The sequence below is a fragment of the Cynara cardunculus genome (genome assembly GCF_001531365.2).
Source record: "Cynara cardunculus var. scolymus isolate 2C chromosome LG 7, CcrdV1, whole genome shotgun sequence".
Taxonomy (NCBI): domain Eukaryota; kingdom Viridiplantae; phylum Streptophyta; class Magnoliopsida; order Asterales; family Asteraceae; genus Cynara; species Cynara cardunculus.
Window position 1 is genome coordinate 7,201,983 of NC_037534.1, and position 20,941 is coordinate 7,222,923.

The following is a 20,941-nucleotide window of genomic DNA, read 5'->3' on the forward strand; positions in this document are numbered from 1 at the left end:
CGGTCAAAAAAGGTTGATTGGGTTGTTGGATTTTTGAGGCAGGGGCGGACCTACATAGGAGCATAAAGTGTCATGGACCATCGGTCCATGGTTCGTTGTCAAAGGGGAAAAATATGTTTTTTGAAAGGTGCCACCATGTTGTTTTGTTGGGTGCCTTTGTATTTTTGAAACTAAGGGGGTGTTTGGGATTGCTTATTTGAAACAACTTATACTTTTCTACAAAAGCACTTATCAACTTGTCATAAGTCAGAAGGGTTTAACTTTTTCAAATGGCACCGGTATAAGTTGTTTATCCAAACACTCAAAAATGTTTATTACCGGTGCCACACCAGAATAAGTCAATAAGTTGTTTTTATAAGCAATCACAAACACCCCTTAAACTCTTCGCACAAGGCTTTAATTGTGGAGTTGGTAAATAATGTCACCTTTGTACAAAAGGCCCGAGGTTGAATCCCACCCTTTTTCAAATTTCTTAGTTTTTCAGCTTATATTTTCGTGTTATTTTATATACCTTTGTGTTTTTAAAACAATTTGTAGACAGGACTCTAGCATGAGTTCATTCTATGCAAGGACAACGAACCAACCACAAACTTATGCTAATACTGTGTAATATTTATACAGTTTTTTTATAGTCAAATTGTGTCACCACTTGTAAAGTTATAATCCCGCCTTCTACATATACACTTATGGCCACCGAGAGATTTACCTCAGGATTGTAGGCGAAACCTACAGTCACAATTTATCAAGGAATTAAAGGGTTTAAACTTAAAAAAAGAATTTGGGTTTAGTTTTTAATTGCATATATAAAGGATATCCAATAGGGTTGGGTTCTGGTGAGAATGAGAGTTAAAAGTGAGAAACATAAGAAGAGATTTCCGTCATTGAATGCAATGAAACACGATTTATGAATGAGTTTAAAATTAAAGATGATCAAAATCCAGATCCCTTCTTACGCTACTGACATCATCTTTCGCCTCTTCAAAAAGAGTTGAATACAAAATACAAAGCGAAAATGGAAAAAACACGATCGAAGTTCAATACTAGCTTACTGCCGTTAATCAATTCGAAGTTTCAAACAACACAATTAATTAACATGTGAACAAATTAAGTAACAAGACAATAAGTTAACAACATAAACCAAAAGTTACATTAGATATTGTGAGAATGTTCAAACGAGAACAATAACCAAATAAAAGAACAAAGAAACGACCAAATCATATGGGATTTCACACTAATAGTCAACGCAAGTGTGTTCGATCTTGAAGTCGGGAACCAAAGTCGCATGAATCACATGTGAATTTACACGTGATTTTTAGTGTAAAATCATATGTGATTCAACCGTTTTCGTGTTCTTTTATCTAAACATCGTTCTCGTGTGAACGCGATTTTAGATAACGTTATCGATAATTAATTCATTTTAAATAAAAAACTACATTTTTAATTGAATATATTTAACAACCATAAATATAACAAAAACATAAATATAACATTTAAATAATATTTTATTTAAATATAACATTTAAATAAAATAAAACATGTGATTGTCCTGAGATTAGTCGGCTCTCGTAACGAGTTGGATATCCAAGTTAATAAAAAAAAAACAATAATTATAACATTTAAATAATATTTTATAAAATAAAGTAAATATTTCTAAAAAAATTAAAATAAAAAAAAAATCCAAAAATGAGTTGCCGCCCCAAATCTCAAAAACATAAAAGAAATTCCCTCTTCATTTTCCGAAACTATAATTCAAAAATTCATTTCCAATCCATCCCTCCAAAAACCCTTCTCAAATTATAAAAAACTTACGAGTTCAGACAAAGTATCAGATCCAAATCTTACACATCAATGGCGGTTGCTCCAGCTCCAAGCCCTAACTCCAAAGCTCCGGTAGCCGAGGGGAGCAAGAGGAAGATGGTCAGTAGCAGTGGCCAGGAGGAGGAACCCAGGTCTGACATGAAGTCCGGTAATTCCAGTTCACAACCACCGAAACGGAACAAGAGTCCAGGGGTTCGTGTTATTCATGGCCGAGTTTATGACTCTCAGAATGGGACGACTTGCCATCAAGTATGTCTAATTTGATTTTAGTATGTCATCTTTTCGTTCTGGTGATGGTTTTAGGTTTTTGTGCCTTTGGATTTCGTTGAAGGTACACATTTTATATGATTACGGAACGCAATGTTTTTTTTAATTATAAGTTTAAGATGGAGGTTAGAATTCCGTACGGAGATATAGAGGAATTTGAAACGAGGATGGAACGTGAAGGAGGTGTACTTGTGTAAACGTGCTCGTACATGGTTCTAGATGGGGTTTGTTTGAATTTTAGCGTCAAACCAGTTTCATTTAAAATGCCAGATTGATGTTATAACAAAAGATGCTGTTAGTGATAATTGTTGAAATTTCAAAGTGAAATTGTTACTCGAAGCTGAAAACAATTGAGACTGACCTTGTGTCGTTTGGCTGTTACAAATAGTCATTTATGATTGATATGCTCTCGTTCAGAAGTTTGCTACTTCCATTTTAGCTTGTGATGGCTGGAACTTTGAAAGATAAAAATCAGTTTTGAGTGAGCATTTTGTATCAGTAGTGGAATATAGTTCTGATGCAGACTTGACAAAAAGTGTTGGTTTTCTCCGTGATCTTGATTCTAATGTACAACCACATTCTTGGAAACTAACTAATAGGTGTTTAGAACTTGTTAGAAAACTATTAATGTGTTTGGAGTCAGGCAAGTTTTTGGCTAACTTTCCTTTTTCAATTGAAGAATGTGGGTTTGTTGCTAGATTGATAAAATTTGTTACGTGTCTTGAAGTTATTTATTTGCAGGATGACTGTTGTTTCGCTAGATTTGTTGTGCTTTACATGCTATCTGATTTTATTGAAATGGTACATCTTGTTTGCTATATACATTTTGGCTTTTAGTGGTCACTAAGATGTGTCGGGTAGGAAAATAATTAGAATATCTAAGAAGTAACAATGTGTAAAATTTGCATGCATTTGTGCAAAGTACATTAAAAATGAAACACCTCATGCTTCTAGTCCTAGAATCTAGATGTCTAGGTCTATTATGAATGTATCATCATATACTCCACTTTACCATATACCCTCTTGAAAACTCTGATTCCTTATCGGGTTCTTTTTCCTGCCATCGGCAATTGTTGGCCACTTAAATTATGCTCCTAAAAGATTGTGTCTATCATTAACAAATTTCATGTTGTTCTGAAGTGCCGGCAAAAGACCTGTGTGGTCTCTGTTAACTGCAAGAATCAGGCAAGGGCCAAGCCATGTACGCTTAAGTATTGCTATACATGCCTCTTAAACAGGTTAACTTTGCTGCGTTGTCTTAATGTTTCCATAGAAGCTTACATTGGTTTATAGTCTTTGTTGTTGATGCATATGCTCCATTTTGATTTAGGTATGGGGAAAAAGCTGAAGATGTGGCTTTGTTAGATGAATGGAATTGTCCCAGGTGTAGAGACGTCTGCAATTGCAGCATCTGCATGTAAGTTTATGAAATTATACTTCCTCTATTTTTTCTACTTCTGTTGTGATAAGTATGAAATCTGAGACCTATGAAACCATAGGAAGAAACGTGGGCATCAGCCCACCGGTATGCTTGTGCAAATGGCGAAGGCAGGTGGATTTTCCTCTGTTTCGGACATGCTTCATGTAAAAGGTCCTCAAAGTGTTGGTCCTTACAAGAGAGTGAAAGAAACGTGTGCTTCACCAAGAAAGCTATCTGCTCCAGCAGAGGTGTGATTGTGCTCCTTTCTCTTTATCGTCCTACTATATATAATGATTATGTTTTTCACTTCTGGAAATTTATTTAAGTTCTCAAAAGGCTGCATGCATTATCAATTGAATAGGGGACCGTGATTATTTCACCCAAAAAACCGGGGAAGGAAAATCTGTTTGATGGCAAGACAGATTTGAATGCCAATCCTTCACTTCCAATCCCATCTTCTGAAGAGAAACCAAAGAAAATGAAGCAAAAACGACTTGATGGGGTTAATAAGGTTTCAGGAGTCGAGATTAACCATGCTCTAAATGAGAAAAACGAAAAGAAATTAAAGCCAGAAGGGTTAGATAAAACAGGGAGTTCCTTAGTGTTTGTGGAAAAGACAAGTCATCTTGACAAGAAGAAACATAAGAAACTAAAGATAGAAGGGTCAAAGGAGATAGTCGAAGGAAATGTGAATGGTGGTGCAATTTCAAAGGTTAATGGTGTCCAGCAAGAGGTAAAGGAGATCAAGACAAGCATTCATGATGGAAATGGAACTGAAGAGAAGAACATTGTTCATGAAGGTGAGGAAGGCTTAGATGGTAGGTCTGATCAAAAGGCAAATCAGCAAGCTGAGGATAAGAAGTATTTGAAAGCTAAAAAGAAGGCTCTCAACTTGTGTAACAACTCGTTTGAGGCTATTATCCCTTTGCCTACAGGAAGTGAGTTAGTAACTATAGTTGGGGTTGATCTTCCAAAAGAAGATGCTGGCAATGCATTGCAATTGTTAGAATTCTGTGCTACTTTTGGAAAGGTAACCTCATATTTTCAGCTCATTTTATATTATATTAAATTCAAGTATCTCCCTGAATTTACTTGTTAATCATGCTTCCCCTTTTACACATCAAAATTTCTGTTGCATAACGTGATCAAGGACCTAGAGTGTTGCCTGGTTTGTTTTGTTGATGAGTTCTGTGATCGGTTTAAATGATGATCTTTATGCTTTCCATCTCTTTTAACTTTAATTATTTGGAGCATCTATAATATTTTGAATGATGCTGAATGGATCATAGGGTGCAGGGCTCTAGTAGCAACCATTTGGGCTAAATAAATTATTGTTCATATAAAATTTGAACAATCATGTGGCATTGGGCATTAAAATTCGTAAATCTATAGATGGGAGAGGAATGATATACCTTTATTTCCTTTTCCAATCTGTCCAGTTATGGAGCAAAAAGCAATACATTTGTTTATTCCTTTTCTGTTAATAGAAACAATTACGTGTTTACAATTCTTTAGGGTTGAATTCATTGGGTGACGAGCTCCCGTTGTAGGAATGGCTGAATGGGTACTGCACTAACCATTAACGTTTTACGGTCTGAAACTGTAATTTTGATATCATACTGGCTTGAAAGCAGCGCAAGAAAATTTTCACCTAATTTTCATGCTTCTGTGGTTTACTTGTTTACTTCCTTCACCTTGATGTGTCCATCAGTTGTTTCTTTCATTTTTGGTTACTTGATTGAAAATTTCAATCTCAATGGTTTTGCTACTATTGTACATTTCAAGAATCCCTATAATTTGCATTCCTCTTACTTTTCTTTCTCTTTCTGCAGATTCTAGATGTGAGGAAAGGGCAGGCCGAAGCAGTTCTGAGAGACCTAATAAAAGGGCGAAGTACACGCAAAGGGAAATATTCCTTGGTAATCCAGTTTCATATTCAGTTGCTGTCTGTTATACAAGAGGAAACAGAATCTGGATCAGAATCAGAATCAGAGTATAGGCTTTATTGCTATTACCTAATTACTAGAGTAGTTTAATATCTACATCATGATCAATATATTTGTATGGATCCATCATCTTGCAGATCTCCAATACTAGATCCAACTCATGGCAATGATTCATGGTTGAAAGCTCTAAAAAGTTGCATCCCTAAATCCCAGCATATATTGGAGCATGTGGATTGTACAGACAAAAGAACTGGGGGATATGATAATTTAGACTCATCGATGAAGCTTAAACTATTAGTTCTCCTGTGTGATGAAATTCTTGGAACTGAGTAAGATTACTATACACAATTCTATTAATTTAAAAGTTGATAATTAACTTGGTTATCTGATACTTGGAAATTTTCAACAGAAAAGTAAGAAATTGGATCAATGAGGAAAATGTCAAGTTTGCTGAGAAGAGAAAGGAAGCGAAGGAAAAACTTGCTGCTGCAAAAGATAAGGTATAAATGGCTCTATGCAGGGTTTTGTTAAGAAAAGTTGTCAACTCTTGGTTTGGTTTGATTCATGTGTTCTGTTTTCATAATTATAGGAGAAAATTTTGAAGCAGAAAATGCAGGATGATGTTGCGAAAGCAATCATCGCAAGAGATGGTGTTCCTCTTACCATGTTGGAACATGATGCTATTGTTTCTAAGATCAAAAATAAAACAGCTGAAGCACATGCTGAGATGATTGCATGCAAACAAATGATCCCGATAGGTACGGTCTGCCTAGACTTGAGAGCTTAATTTGCTGTTACATCTTTGATGAAAATCGTCGGTCTCTCACATTGGCTAGACATGGTCCATCTAACCTCTATATATGTTGGAACATTCTCCCTTGCTATAAGTGCTTTGTTAGAGAGAGAATCAAAGGGTTTCCATATGTTCTTAACATAAATCAAGTTCTAACTGGTTTGGTCTTGACCCATTGTTTTCTTGTCAAAAGCATGATTGAAATGTTGCAAGGAGCTTAAAACATTCATCAGCCTGATGAAGCTCATTCAGTAGCTTAACCTCATTCTTAAAAATCAAAATATTTGGTTAAAATAATAAGTGGGAAAGAGATCTAAGATTTGTTTAGGGCCCATTTGGTTTGACGGAATGATTTTGAGGGATTTGGATTTTGTGGAAGGATTTGGAATCTTTAGTGTGTTTGGTTTGTAGGATTTGGAATCTTTAGTGTGTTTGGTTTGTAGGATTTGGAATGAAATCTAATTTTTTTGTAAATATTTGTTTGTTTTATAAATAATTGGTTTGCTTGGAGGTTATGGAAAGGCTGGGGTAGATTTGATGAAAGAGGTGGGATAGAGATGCGATGGAAACAATTGAAATTCATGGGATTTGGATTTGTAATGACAACCATCTCCAAGGGATTTCTAAATTTGTTGGTTGTGGGATCCCATTGAAATCTAGGGATTTCAAATCCAAACTTTCCTTCAAACCGAAAACAGGATTGTAACGTAATTCAATCCCAAATCTACCAAATCCCGCAAACCAAACGGGCCCTTAAGAGTTTTCCAACTTTTACCAACTTCTTGCTAAGCAACTCTCTTTTATTTTTGGTTTTATGTAGACAAAGAGAAGCCTGATGCTGTCAGAACAGAGCCAATTTTCAGAGACAACAATGGACATGTGTATTGGAAGTTAAAAGGGTTTTCTGATGCAGCTGGTGTTCTTCATCAAGGTGAGCTCTAGATACAGTCTTTTCTGTAAACCTGTAATGCCATCACTTATAACTACTGGTGAATATACAGATATAGGAACTGGGGATCATACAGCTGAACAAGTTGACAGATGGTTCCATTATGATGCTGAGCAGATGGATTTGATTGAAAAACACATAAAAGTCTCAAGGTAAACTTTTGCTGTTTAACTCTTTGAATGATATAAATATAAGCTACTAAGATGCTGTAACATTCAAATATGATCACTGAATTAGGCCTTTAGGCATCCTTCAGGAACATGTGGAACAGTTACCATCCTTTAGCCCAGATCAATGAACAAAGTGATTTCCGGATAATGAAATAGAAATTGACTTATTCAGTAAGCTTCTAGGGGAAGTGTTACATAGAAAGCTAAATTTTTTTTTCTCCAAACCTGCCTCTTCCAATTAAAAAACATGTTTTTTCCATTTACGAAAAAATCCTCCCAAACAATAAAGATAACTTCATCCATACATGACTTAATGAAATATCAACCAAACAGCCCGTTAGCCATGCATGAGTCTTTAGCTATATGCTGTTGGAGTTGTATCCATCAGTTTTCTGAAGGTCATTAAACAAAACTGTCAAACATGATTTCGTTTGTTGGTATTTAATTAAGTACCGATGTCATACTCAATATAATTCTTTTGTTGCCGGTTACAGAACTGTCACAAACCTGATTTCATTTGTTAGTATTTAATTAAGTACTGATGTCATATTCGATACAATTCTTTTGTTGCCGGTTACAGACCTTTATAGAAAAAGGTCAAGTATAGAATTAATTTCACAAATCTTTTGTAATAATTGTGAATCTGCAAATGGGTAGATTAGTCTTTTTACAACTCAAAATAATTCCAATTTATCGAGTGCTTGATAAGTTGGTAACCACTTTTATGGTGTTATCATGTGCAGGTTACGGTTCAAAAGAGACTACAAAAACTGTGGGATGGTGTCGGTGTAAAATGGTGACCCATTACTCTTATTATGTTGTTAGGGGGAAATGACCTTTGTGTTTTGTATATGCAATCACTTTTAATCAAATGTTAGCTTTATTGTCATTTAGTATAGTGTAGGGACTAATATTGTCATTTTGTTAATCTTTGCTTAGGTTTAGATATGGCTTCTTCTTTCTCCTTGTTTTGTAGTATGACCTTTTCAGTCTCTCACAAATGCTTTTGGTTACATGTCAAGATCAAGAGTTTAGCAACGTTGTTTTATATTCAATCATACATGTAAAACGCTATGTTTTGGTTTGTGGCTTAATGGCTTAGATCGTGGCTTACTTGTTCAGCTGGTTAGAATGAGCTTAATCCATTATGCACATTTTTTTCTATCCCTACCTTTTGTGAAAACATTCTTGCTCTCCCTAAACAGAAAAACATGCTATCCTTGTTTTCTAGGGGTCTCAAAGTTAATTAAAATTGAATAAGGGGTTGTTTGTTTACCTTTTAATAGATTCATTAAGAGGTAGCATTTGAATCATTAAGAGATTAATTTTGTTTGGCAAAAAAAGGTCCGTCTTTTAATGGTTCCAAAACCCTTCAAATGATTTTGTATCATGAGCCTCCTTTTAACCATTAAGCTCCCTGATTTCATTGTAAATAATTACCAAACAATTATATTTCATTTTGTATTATATTATGAAAATCTCTTAATCATTCTGATCACTTAATCATTCTGTATCAAACCATTCAACAATTGCCAAATAACCCCTAAGTCACTTGAATTGAGTGAGATTTGGGTTATATTGACTTGGTTAATAGAATAAAGATCGTCATTAATCATTTGGTTTAGTTTTTGCTTTTTTTTTAATTCGGCTAAATTGAGAATTTATTTATTTATTTTTTTTAAAATAAAAAACCAAATACATATTTTATTGCTATACGATATTTTTGGTATGATGGAATTGTGAGAAAATAATGTCTTTTAATAGAATGATGTTTTCAAGACAATTGTTAATAATGAATGAATGATACAAGTAAATATTAGAAACAATAGCCACTGCATTTGTGAAAATTGTGGGAGCAAGTTCCAATAAAAAATATGATTCTTTATTAAGTTTAAACAGTTATTGATATGCAAAACCCCGGTTAGGCTAGCCCTTATTTGGTTTGATTATCAATCATCTTTAAAAAAAGTTGAAAATAATCGACCCAAACCAAATAAACCAAAACCGATTAAACCGAATCTTATTTGATTTGGTTATCAGTTAGCTTTAAAAAAGTTGAAAAACGATTAATCCGAACCGAATAAACTGAAAACCGAACACCCATACCCCTCTCTTCCTTTTGCTTCACAAACATTAAAAAATGTCGATCCCCTTTGCTGCTCTCTCCTCCCTCCTTATCGTCAATGCTCAATACATACAATTTAATCCATACAAGACTCGATAATCAAACAACAAACAACCTGACTATAATGTTGACTATTGAGCCAAGGTTGCTATTGATACCTTATATGTGACATCTCTGTGGAAATATGTTGGTTCTTTTATATAATGAATGATACAATGTTTTCAGACTAGAGAAAATCTAATGGAACTCTTTCCCAAATAAGCAAGCAGTATGTAATGTGTGTAATTACAATGTTGTGTTGGAAATAAGGCGTACATCATATGCGTTCGCTTCTTCTCCTATCCCTGCAGTATCCATAACAAAACAATCCCCTCTCAACATGGTCGTTCTTTAACATGTTAAATGTGTTATTTTGAACAAGGTCCCCAAAATTTTGAGGCCCAAATTTACATTTTCAGGGTTTTTCATCAACAAACGTAAAATTATAGCTCACCTCAGGGTCTCTCTAATTTCTATTAGAAGAAAAAGGTAATATGTTTCATCATCGTCTCTGTAATTTGTATATATGTATCTTTGTTATCTTATTTTGCAATATAATTAAAAGTTTTAGGTGCAACAGGCCTCCAAAGAGATTGAAAAACCCCTGCCATTCAATTTGGTTGAAAAATGTTTGTAACTCGCTGTAAAAATACTACTCTGTCCCAAAATAAATGTACATATTTTTGTTTTAGTTTGTTCCAAAAATAAGTGTCCACTGTGAAAATTAAGTGTTCATTTTCATATTCTATCCTTGTTTATGAGATGAAGGAAATTACTTTATCTAATCTTAAGGATAAAATTGTCATTTAGTTAATTAAGGAATGTAATAACTACACATTTCTAAAACTACGGCGTTGTTTTTTTCCGTTGTGGACACTTATCTTGGGATGGAGGAAGTAACATAAATAACAACTCACCAACTTCCGCTGTGATTCCTGGCCCGAAAAAGGAAGCAAATTTTCCCTACAAAACGTTATTGTTTTATCGTGTTAGTTATAAATTACACAATGTTGATAGAAAAGAAAACATATTTGAGACGATAAATATGTGAAGAAAAAGGCTCAAGGCTGACCTGTCTTTTCTCGAAATCAGCCAACTCGAGTGCTTTTGCTTCAAACACCAACACTAAGCAGTATTTACCATCTTCCGTAACCTGAATGAACCATAATATTCCAAAATGGTCATAAAGGAACTAAACTTAGTATGTGAATATTGCAATCTTTGATCCCAGGCATGGTTTGAGAAAGTGTTTGACTAATTAACCAAAACCAAAATCAATATCATGAATGGTTTATTATGATAATGCACATGCAGCTCATTCTGGCTTGAAAATTTTGACCAAATATAGCATATTGTGATTGATATGGTACCACCACAAATGGAATTTGTTCTACTTTTTATGCAAAAAGGAGGGAATGATATATAATTAAACAAATATCAGAAGCTAAAAGCATCCTTTAACAACTAGGCTAAAATAGATATTTTGGAGTTTTTTCTCCAATAGTTTCGCTAAAGTGTATGCTAAAATTGAGAAGAGGTAGAAATCTGTAAGACTTAATATTGAGGAAAAAGATACTCCCTTCGCCCCGAATCAAGTGTCCGCATATCTATTTTAGTTTATCCCGAAATAAGTGTCCACTTAATTATTCAAAAAGTGGAATAATTGTACATTCCTAAGATTGTATATCATTTTCATTGTAGACATTTATTTTGGGACGAAAGGAGTACTTAGAAAAGGGGCGGGTTTTCTGTGACTTCTGATTCTTTATACGATTAGATCTTATGTCAACAAAGAAAACCCCCTTCCTCTAATTTTGAAATTTTAATTGTTTCCACCAATGAGGTTGAATCTGTTACAATTTTTTAAAAAAGTGTATTGGGATGCTGAAATCTATAAAATATTTAAGAATATAATAAATGCTGAAATTGCTAAGATAGAGTAGCACTTGGAGATGCTCTAAGATGTTGATAATATGTGAAAAACTCGATGAAAATCAACTCCAGTTCATTTTTTTATGAATTGATTGGAGTGCAGACAATCTCATGAGAAGCCACCGAGTGTTTTGCAACCCCTTCATCCCAAAATAAATGTCCACAATGGAAAAGACACGGTTTTAGAAATGTGTAGTTATTATACTTCTTGATTAACTAAATGATAATTTTACCCTTAATGACAGAGGGAGTAATGAATTTCTCTGTCTTATAATTAATGGTAGAATTGCAAATGAGGCACTTACTTTTGAAAGCATACATTTATTTTGGATAAACTACAAATAGAAACGTGGACACTTATTTTGGGTATTATGAAGAAAGGGCAGGGGCAAAAGCTGCTATCAACTCTTACAATGCAATCTGATAACTAAACTAAAAGAGCACGGTGGCATCTTTAATTTCAATCATGTGAAAATGAAGTGCAGACACAGTAATAGAAATGAATTTTCAATTTAACAATATGTAAATGAAAGTTAAGGCTTACTTCTTCGCGGATCTTTTGTAATATTGGAGCATTTCTTCGAGCCACACCCCCACCCTAAACCAAACGATAAAATATATTAACATCAATACCGTGAAATGCAGGTATTCATCATCCAAAGAGTAAGCAATGAATAACTTGAATATTTGTTATTCTTCACATTAACAATGACACTCGCTAATTGATAGTCTTTTTATTGGCGTAACCGTGGGTGCCGGGCTAATCCCATGGGGCCCCGAAGACAAGAGTCAGGAAAATCCCTAGTGCCGTTGAGACTAAGGAGACTCGAACTTGCAACCTATTTGGAGAAGCCTCAAGGCCTAGCATTTATTTTGCCAATTGAGCTGTTGCACAATGCACATGGTTCTCCAAATAACAGAAAACCATGGAAAACTGAGGGTATAGAGATAGAAACATGAATCAGATTATTGAAGGTTGCATGTTATAGTTTTTTGTGATTAGCAAAATGTGATCTAACAAATACCTGCATAAGATGTATATAGAAGCAAAAACTTACCAGACCATACTGGAAAATACGTTTCAAAGCCTCTTCTAAATGTTGCTCATCCCCATAGCGGTATCTGATAACATCATCTCTGACCTAATACAAGGGACAAATTTGAAGGGTAAATGATAGAGAAAAAGAGTGCACAAGACAGTCAACAAAATTATCTCTGACCACATTGGCATGTCACAGGTATTAGGTAATAACAAGAGGTAAGCACTCTGTCCCAACGAGCAACACATAGGCATCATAGAGTAGCTCCACTCTTTTTTGTTGGGAGACTAAATCTGTGTTTGGACAAGGAAAAGTGTGCCGTGTGCATGAGAGTACATTAACTTAAAAGAAAATGGAAAATAAAAAAACCCTGAGCAAGTGAAAACTTCAGATAGCATATTTTAGTACTTGATGAGTGAGGCACTATATGGACAAAGCTCATATGGTGCAAGTATACCGGGACTGGCGGGGATTGGGGATATTTTCGGGGATCTTAACAGGGACAGGACAGGGACGATACTCACCGGCCCGATATTTTATATATATATATATATATATGTATATATAATATTTACAAACCCAAAATTTTGGGCAAAATATATACAAGAGATTATATATGTGAAAGCGCAAACACAAACACAAACTAAAGGCCTAAATCCTATTCCTATTTCCTAGTTCTTGTCATGATTTATTCCCAAGTTGCTGCTGCTTAGATTTTTGTTTGAGAAATTTGCGTTTTTCCGGTTTGGTTATGGTTTAGGGTATAACCAACGGGTAATGATGATTTTTATCCTTAACGGGTTTCCCAAACGGGATCGAGGAAACCGCGGGGACCCGATGGGGATCCCCGATAAGATCCTTGATGGGGATCGGGACGGTTATGGTTGTGGTTAAAGGTTTGGGGACGGGGACACTAAAAACCGGGTGGTTGGGTCCCCTATGCAAGTATAGTCAAATTTTTGCATAGTGAAATTTACAATTAAACATCCAAATCACACAAATAGCTCCAATAAGTATCCTTGGGTGGTTGGGTCCCTTGCTTGGGGGGRGGGGGGGGGGTGCATTGTGGTTGGTTCGACCTAATTAGTGTTCCAAATGTCCCAATAAATTGATCAGCTTCATAAACAGGTCTAAAAGAATATATATGTGAAAAAGGAAACGGTAAATTAATAATGTTTAAGTGCTCATCTAAGAATCCAAATATCTTAAGATGTATTACTCCTTCCTATCCAGTGTTCAAGAAAATGGAATTCCATGAGCTAGTTCTTAACATAGAAGTGAGCTCGATTATGCCCCCACCACAGTAGAAAGTGTTGGAAATGTTAGTGAGGTTGGAAGTTTATCTTCCATCCCACATTGGTAGATAGAAAATTGTTAGAGCCTTATAACGGTTTCCTCTCAATTGGACTTTGAACTAATTGAGTGCAAGGCCAAACCCACACGTGCGTATGAGGCTGAGGGCGCGGGATTCACGAAGTGATGCACGCTACATCAGAGCAAAAGGAGCCTCGCCCTAAGCTCCCGATTATCTTTTCGATACAAATTATGAGAGATAGCTAATTATTGGATCGAGTTTAAACAGAATAAAATCGGTTTTCAAACTGGTTTAAACACATTTTTTGACGATAATTATTGTTGGAGGGTTATCCTCCAACTAACCCATTAAGGTCCGATTTTTAGGGAATCAAAATCGTGGGTTTAGGGGGTTGAACCAGTATAAATACTGGGTTGAAACCACCCCTAAAACACACTGAAAACCATCGGCTGCTTTCCCTTTCTCTCTCGAATTTTCTGCTTCAAGTAAGTTCTTTTACCAACATTCTGCATCTGCTTTGTTTTGAGTTCGTTATCAAAGCTGTTGATAAACGAAACACGATACTGCATCAAATCCCGGGACTTTGCGGCTAGTAGACTCACAACATACAAGAGTGGTCATATAAAACCTTGGCAGGTTTTACCATGCAAATTCTGATTCAACATCGATTTGAACATGTTGGTTTTAATTTTTCGTGTATTGTATTTATTTTATGTTCACTAAGTGAACAACTCTGCTTCTACTCCCTTCTTTCATTGAATCTATCGCGGAGGCTAGATTCAATCTATGTGGCATTGATCGGTTTGGGGTGTTTTGGATTCCGAATATTAAGTTACCGTCTTTAATTATAAAGGTTTAATTTTTATAATCTTTTGGATTAAAGAGTTAAACTTTGTTTATAAAGATTAAAACTTTATCGTTTAATTTATCTCATCTTGATTATTTTTTCTAAAAGAGAAAGAGGGGATGATGACAGATTGACAGATATGTGCATCCATTTCAAATTACTTTTCTTCTTATGAGAGCATGAAGTAGATAATGTTTGATGAATTTTTTTTTGGGGGAATGCGTGTAGAATTTAGGTAGGGGGATAAACGAGCCTTGCACTATCCTTTAATGTAACCTTTCATGGTTAATTATGTCAGTATGTGGAGAACATTAACCAACTATTTACTTAATTAATTACTACACAATAACATAATGACACCAGTACACCCTGAGTCATTTGTCTCTATGAAGCATTGACAGCATACTGCAAAACAATATTTTCCTAACCTGCTTAAGGATGGGAGTCGCACATTTTTCTCTCAGCATCTGGGCATCAGAGTAAGTCAAACATGGGACTGGTTTGAGTTCTGCATACTGTAAAAATGTAATACATTTAGCATACAGGAACAAAAATAGCATTAGCTTGTCATTATAAATGGCATGTACTACAAAAATGGCATACACTGGTTTAATGCATCGTGCACACTCACAACAGAATGTTACTATTTAACATTATTTCCCCAGCCACAAGCAGTACAAATTTTTTTTTTTTTGGTTTAACCTGGATATCCAACCCGCTATGCGAGCCGACTAATCCCAGGGCGACCACCTGCTTTGCAGATAGCCCGGAGTCACCGCATTTGAACCTCTGTGGCCACAAGGGGATTTTTATTCCTCCTTGGATTTGAACTTGGGACCTCCTGGTACTTTTGACCTTTGGAGCCAAGCTCAAACCAATCAGGCACCACCCTTGTGGTTATAATCTTATATTTATCAGGTTGCCTCAAAATGCTAAATAAAAGAGAAGGATAAGAAAGCAAAGCATCAATGGTTCACCTTAAGAGCCATCCCTATGATTGAAAGAGGAAATCCATATGTCAACATTAATGCAGACCATTCAGATCCAGGGAGAATGTTAAAATATGCCCCAAAACCGTAACTGTAAGGCATAGGCAACACAATGTCAGGAATGCAAGGCCTTTAACTTCCTCACAACAAATACACTATAGGGAAAGTGCCTATAATTTATAGGGGCAAGAGACACACATATACACAATGAAAAACCCTGCAACTTTGAAAAAACACAAGTTCTCATATGAGGATTAGTTGCTCACTTTCTGGACATATAGGGTTTTTCGTTTCCATTCTGCACTGATTCAAGGTGCAGCTTAAAATGTAAAGTATAATCATACAGTAGGGTACTTACGACAGGAGTGAGACTCCAAGACCTAGTCCAATAACACCAAATGAGACCTGCAGAAAAGATGCAATGAAAGCACACTTCAGACGTTTGAGGATACCAGTAAATGGCTAGATAAGTGGTTGAATGATTTAACATGTACACTCCAAGCCAATGACCATGATCTGACACTTAAAGAGGTTTAAAACTTCCTTTTATCAATAACCAAGAACGACTAGAACACAATACTATTAGGAGAAGCAGATTGGCAAGCATACAGCCTAACTTTTTTCAGCCTTCTAGTTCCAAATCGAAGATTAGAACACTTTTTGAAAATTAATGTAGAGATTCATTGCCGGATAACTAAACAAAGGATTATGCATTGTTTCTAGGTTTTCATTCATTTAGAGCTATTCTTTCTCAAGATCTTCATCTTATTGCTTTTTACTATGGGCCTGAGTAATCTGTGCTATAATTTTTCCAATTTTCCATAACTAATTTCAATAATTACTCAACATTCAACACATGTATATCTCTCCACGAACTTATTTGAAACAGAAACATTAAATTCCTCAAAATTTTCAAGTAAAGCAAGTAGCAGACTCTAATCAATGTCCGAAGCATATCCTTACACCTTGAAAACACAATGGTAGCGAGTACCTTTGCTAGCGAAAACTCTTCGTCTTCAACCACCGACTTGCCACCGATAGCTGCCGCAGGAATCGGCGCCTGAGTAGAATCGGCCGCTCTAGCGATAACAAACTTAAATCTAAGATACGTTTTAGGCTTTTGAAGAAAATGATCCTGATTAGCTAGGTTACTGGAGCTCCGTCGGAGATTCAACGGCGAAAACTGATTCAAAGAGATAAATTGGTGGTTGCCGGAGCGATGAGAACAGAGGATGTTACCTCCTCCGGCGATGGATGCAGTTAATGCTTTCGTTGTCATGGCGCCCGGGATCACTCTCTCTCACACACACTGAAAATAAGAGGATGTCGTTAGAAGAAGATGGATGAAGTTTTGTTCCAAGCGCCAAATTTCTGATGACGTGGCATTATGTTAACTACAAATAAATTTTTTAATAACTTAGGGTGATTGGGATTGCTTATTTGAAACTGAGTTATGTTTTTTTTTCTAAAAGTACTTATCAATTTATTATAAGTCAGAAGAGTTTAACTTTTTTAAAATCTTCTTATTACCAGTTTAGTACCGGTATTAGTTATTTATCCAAACATTCAAAAGTGATTATTACCGATACCACACCGAAATAAGTCAATAAGTTATTTTTATAAACATTTCCAAACACCCCTTTAATTTTACAAATTGAAGCAAGGGTGGTTCAGTAAAATCTTATCCCGTAAATGCTTATCGATAAGAATTAACACTTTAACTCAATTTATGAACTAAAAATTTAATCCATTGAAACGACATCGTATGCAATAATTTATTCGATAAGTGCTTATTGGGTAAAGGTCGTACCTTTATTTACATGGTAACACTTTCGATCATTGTCATTGCTTTTACCGGGTAAAATTCTCAATATTTGTTATGTCCATCTGATAAGGTAAAATGATCCAATAATCACTTACCCATATCGATATTACTTACCTTGTTGATTGAGCATTTGCGAATTGATAGGATAAAAAATCTTACCCGGTAAAAGGTATAGCCATGACTAATAGTCTTACCAGACAAGTAAAAAAAAAAAAAACTCTTACTAGGTAAAAGCTTAACGGGTTTAAAACCCTTACCAACGATTTCATTTTGATAGTCAAGAATATTACATGAGAAGGTAAGTGAAAATGATGTATCTTACCAATAAGCATTTACGTGGTAAACATTTAGTAGACGACTGCTCACATCTTCCATAGGTCAGATTTTTTTTACGAAAACAGTTGTTTTACAGATAGATATGATATAGTTGAAAACCAGAGTTTTGTTATGTATTTGAGTATTTTTTATAAAAAAATAATATTTTGAAGTACAATCATCTAAAGTTCAGATATCGGATACACGATGATAAACAGAAATATATGCATTTTTTCTTTCTATTAAGACATGTCTGATATAAGATATAATTAATATGTGAAACAGATACATAGTTATTTATCTAATTCTACAAATTTTGGTCAGTATTAGAAACTTTAGGAAACAACACACATTGCTTAACGAATAATGACTAAACATATAATTCATTAAATTAATTCAAAAAAAAATAACACAAACCTTTTTTTTATAAATTGGGATATCCAACCCGTTATGCGAGTCGACTAATTCCAGGACGACCACCCACTTTTGTGGGTAGTCCAGAGTCACCACATTTGAATTTTCATGACCATAAGAGGATTTTTATTCCTCCTTGTATTCGAACCTGAGACCTTCAGGCACTTTTGATTTTTGAAGTCTGAGCTCAAATTAATCAGTCACCATCTTTGTGGATAAAAAAAATTAAAAATAATATATAAACAAACCTTTTTAAGTCTAAATAGATGCATATGAGGCCTACATGTAGTGACAATGTCGGGGAAAAGACTAACATGTATGATCCTCCCTTGTATTGTTATAGAGATTAGGGATGCTCACAGGTTGGGTTGATCGGGTTGAAGACATTTGAACAACTCAATCCAATGTTTGCGGTTTGAAAAATCTTAACCCAACCCAATCCAACCCAAACTAAAGTGCAACCCAACCCAACCCGTACGGGTTGGTCGGGTTGATATTTTGGTACATCAAAATAATCTTCTAACCTTAAATATGTTATTTTTCTACTCATAATTTTTTTTCATCATCAACCATTTGATACAACTTATCCATACTTCTTACTTATATCACACATTCAGTTAATTTTCTCAATTTACATATATATGTTCACAATTACTGAACATATATACGAATGAGTTATATAAAGATGTGAATAAATTGAAAATATGTGTATATGAAGAGCATACATGATAGTGTAATTGTGTAATGTATATATTAATAGAAATTTAACAATCATATTAAATCAAAGAAATGAAAGGATATCGGGTTCATCGGGTTGAGTTGGATTCAAATAATAGTAACCCAATATCAACCCGATACTTACGGTTTGACAATTTTACAACTCGATTAAACATTGGGTTGCTTCTGGTTGAGTAATTTCGCATTGGTTCGGTTGATCGGGTTGGTCGAGTTTTTGAAACCCCTAATGAAGATGTTTTTAAAATTTAGTATACAATCCTTAATTACTGAATTCCCTCCTCCAAAAATATAAGTTATGATGAATTTGTAAAATTTGTACCTTATTCCATTATTACATATACGATTGAACATGTGATATGTTCATTTATAATTTTTATTTTAAATGACATTAGGTTGTTCAAACTAGAGATGGAAATGGGACGGAGAATGCGCCCCCATTCTTGACCCCGACCCTGCTCCTTGTTTATGCCTTCTGTTCCTGCCTCCATTCTAGCAAATATCGACGGGTTCAAGAGGGGGTTGGGGGTAATCTGGTTCGGTATGAGGAACTCAGCTATGCTCCTGCCTTGAATCAGGGGTACTGGTAAGTAACCGACCTCACTAGTCAAATTTTTATCTCTAGCTCAAACCTAATATGATATTTTGTATTTATGATGTGGTGAAAAGAGATGTAAAGTTTTATTATAAGTTGAGAATGAAAAGTTAATGGGATTAATCAATAAAAACCCAAAATTTATATCTGAACATAAATGACTAAATATGGTAAAATTGTTTTGACTTTTTTGTATCTATTTTAAACATGAGTGCCTCCACAAATAGAGAGTACACTACATAAAAAGAAATAAACTACGAATTCTCTAAAATCACCAACCAAAATTCAACTTAGAAATTCGAGATTTTTGGGAAATAATCATTGAAGAAATCGTGGTCAACATTTTCTGATCTTAATCGATGGCTGTATGACTAGGAATTAAACCCTCGAGACCTATGGTTAAATTGGATTACACTACAGTGATGAGATAATCGTTGTTAGCGACAATATGATCATAGTCTATCTTCGTAGTTTAACGAGTCATTCAAAATTGATTCACATGATAATTTTGATATATTATGACCAAGATGATAAGAAAGCAAATTATGATATAGAGTGAATTACGAATTTGGTCCTTGTGGTATATCGAAAATTGTGCGGTTATTTCCTCTCATCAGCAACACCGCCCCTTTCCTCATCTCTACACTGATCGATCTCCTCCCGAACTTTACCGAAGCTGTAATCCAGGTCGAAAAAATGGTGCGATTAGGGTTACAAAGTAGGGTTCAGGGTTTAGGCTGCTTCCATTTTGCTCGCCGCTACTACGGAAATCGCTTTTGCTTTCTTTTGAATAATATTCATATTCGTTATTTAAAGTCTTCCGGACATCTCTTCAACAAGTTCAGTAATGAGCATAACGACCAATCTTTCAATTTCTTATTTTACTATGTTCAAGAGAATTGATTATATTAAATGTATTAATTTGTTTCATTTTATTAAATTACTAAATCACCCCTTACCATTAATGAAATTATAAAACAATCTATTTAAATGAGTGGATTATATTGATCCTCACGGATCTTATAATTAATTTATAGAAAAAGGAGAAAATAAGGGTATTTTAGTCTATTTACTCTTGGATTAAATAAATACGAGACAACCAAAATCCCTATTCTAATTGCATTTATTTTCAGATTTTTTAAAACAATTTTATAAGAAATATGGATGAGATATTTTGACTAAAATTTCAACAGCCGCATTGCCTAGATGTACTTTTTTTATTAATCTGGACATCCAACCTGTTATGCGAGCCGCCTAATCTCAGGACGACCACCTGCTTTACAGATAGCCTGGAGTCAAACATAACAGTTGAAAAACAGAATCAAAGCGACATTTCTCAGTCCAATTTTCCAGCTGGTTCAAACCGGTTCTGTACCGACCAACATTCTCGACTCCCATAAACTGAAC

The 20,941-nt window shown here is 34.9% G+C and overlaps 2 protein-coding genes across 3 annotated transcripts; one reads left to right on the forward strand and one right to left on the reverse strand.

Annotated features, from left to right (window-relative positions):
- Positions 1-1,796: 1,796 nt before the first annotated feature.
- LOC112515558 lies at positions 1,797-8,449 on the forward strand. Of its 2 annotated transcripts, XM_025122446.1 has the most exons (12): positions 1,797-2,067; positions 3,226-3,323; positions 3,416-3,502; positions 3,585-3,753; positions 3,867-4,535; positions 5,338-5,498; positions 5,589-5,780; positions 5,861-5,951; positions 6,041-6,209; positions 7,065-7,175; positions 7,246-7,345; positions 8,107-8,449. In XM_025122446.1, the coding sequence occupies exons 1-12, from the start codon at positions 1,849-1,851 to the stop codon at positions 8,153-8,155; spliced, it is 2,115 nt and encodes a 704-aa protein (XP_024978214.1). In that variant the 5' UTR covers positions 1,797-1,848; the 3' UTR covers positions 8,156-8,449. The 2 variants fall into 2 exon arrangements, with proteins under 2 accessions (XP_024978214.1, XP_024978215.1); XM_025122447.1 differs by lacking the exon at positions 3,867-4,535.
- Positions 8,450-9,496: 1,047 nt separating this feature from the next.
- Positions 9,497-16,974, reverse strand: LOC112515338 (thylakoid membrane protein slr0575). The gene is made up of 9 exons (XM_025122095.1): positions 16,642-16,974; positions 16,009-16,055; positions 15,639-15,741; positions 15,090-15,176; positions 12,518-12,601; positions 12,004-12,057; positions 10,600-10,680; positions 10,445-10,490; positions 9,497-9,832 (listed from the first exon to the last, which is right to left on the reverse strand). Exons 1-9 carry the CDS (start codon positions 16,927-16,929, stop codon positions 9,774-9,776), a joined length of 849 nt encoding a protein of 282 aa, XP_024977863.1. The 5' UTR covers positions 16,930-16,974; the 3' UTR covers positions 9,497-9,773.
- Between the last annotated feature and the right edge of the window lie 3,967 nt (positions 16,975-20,941).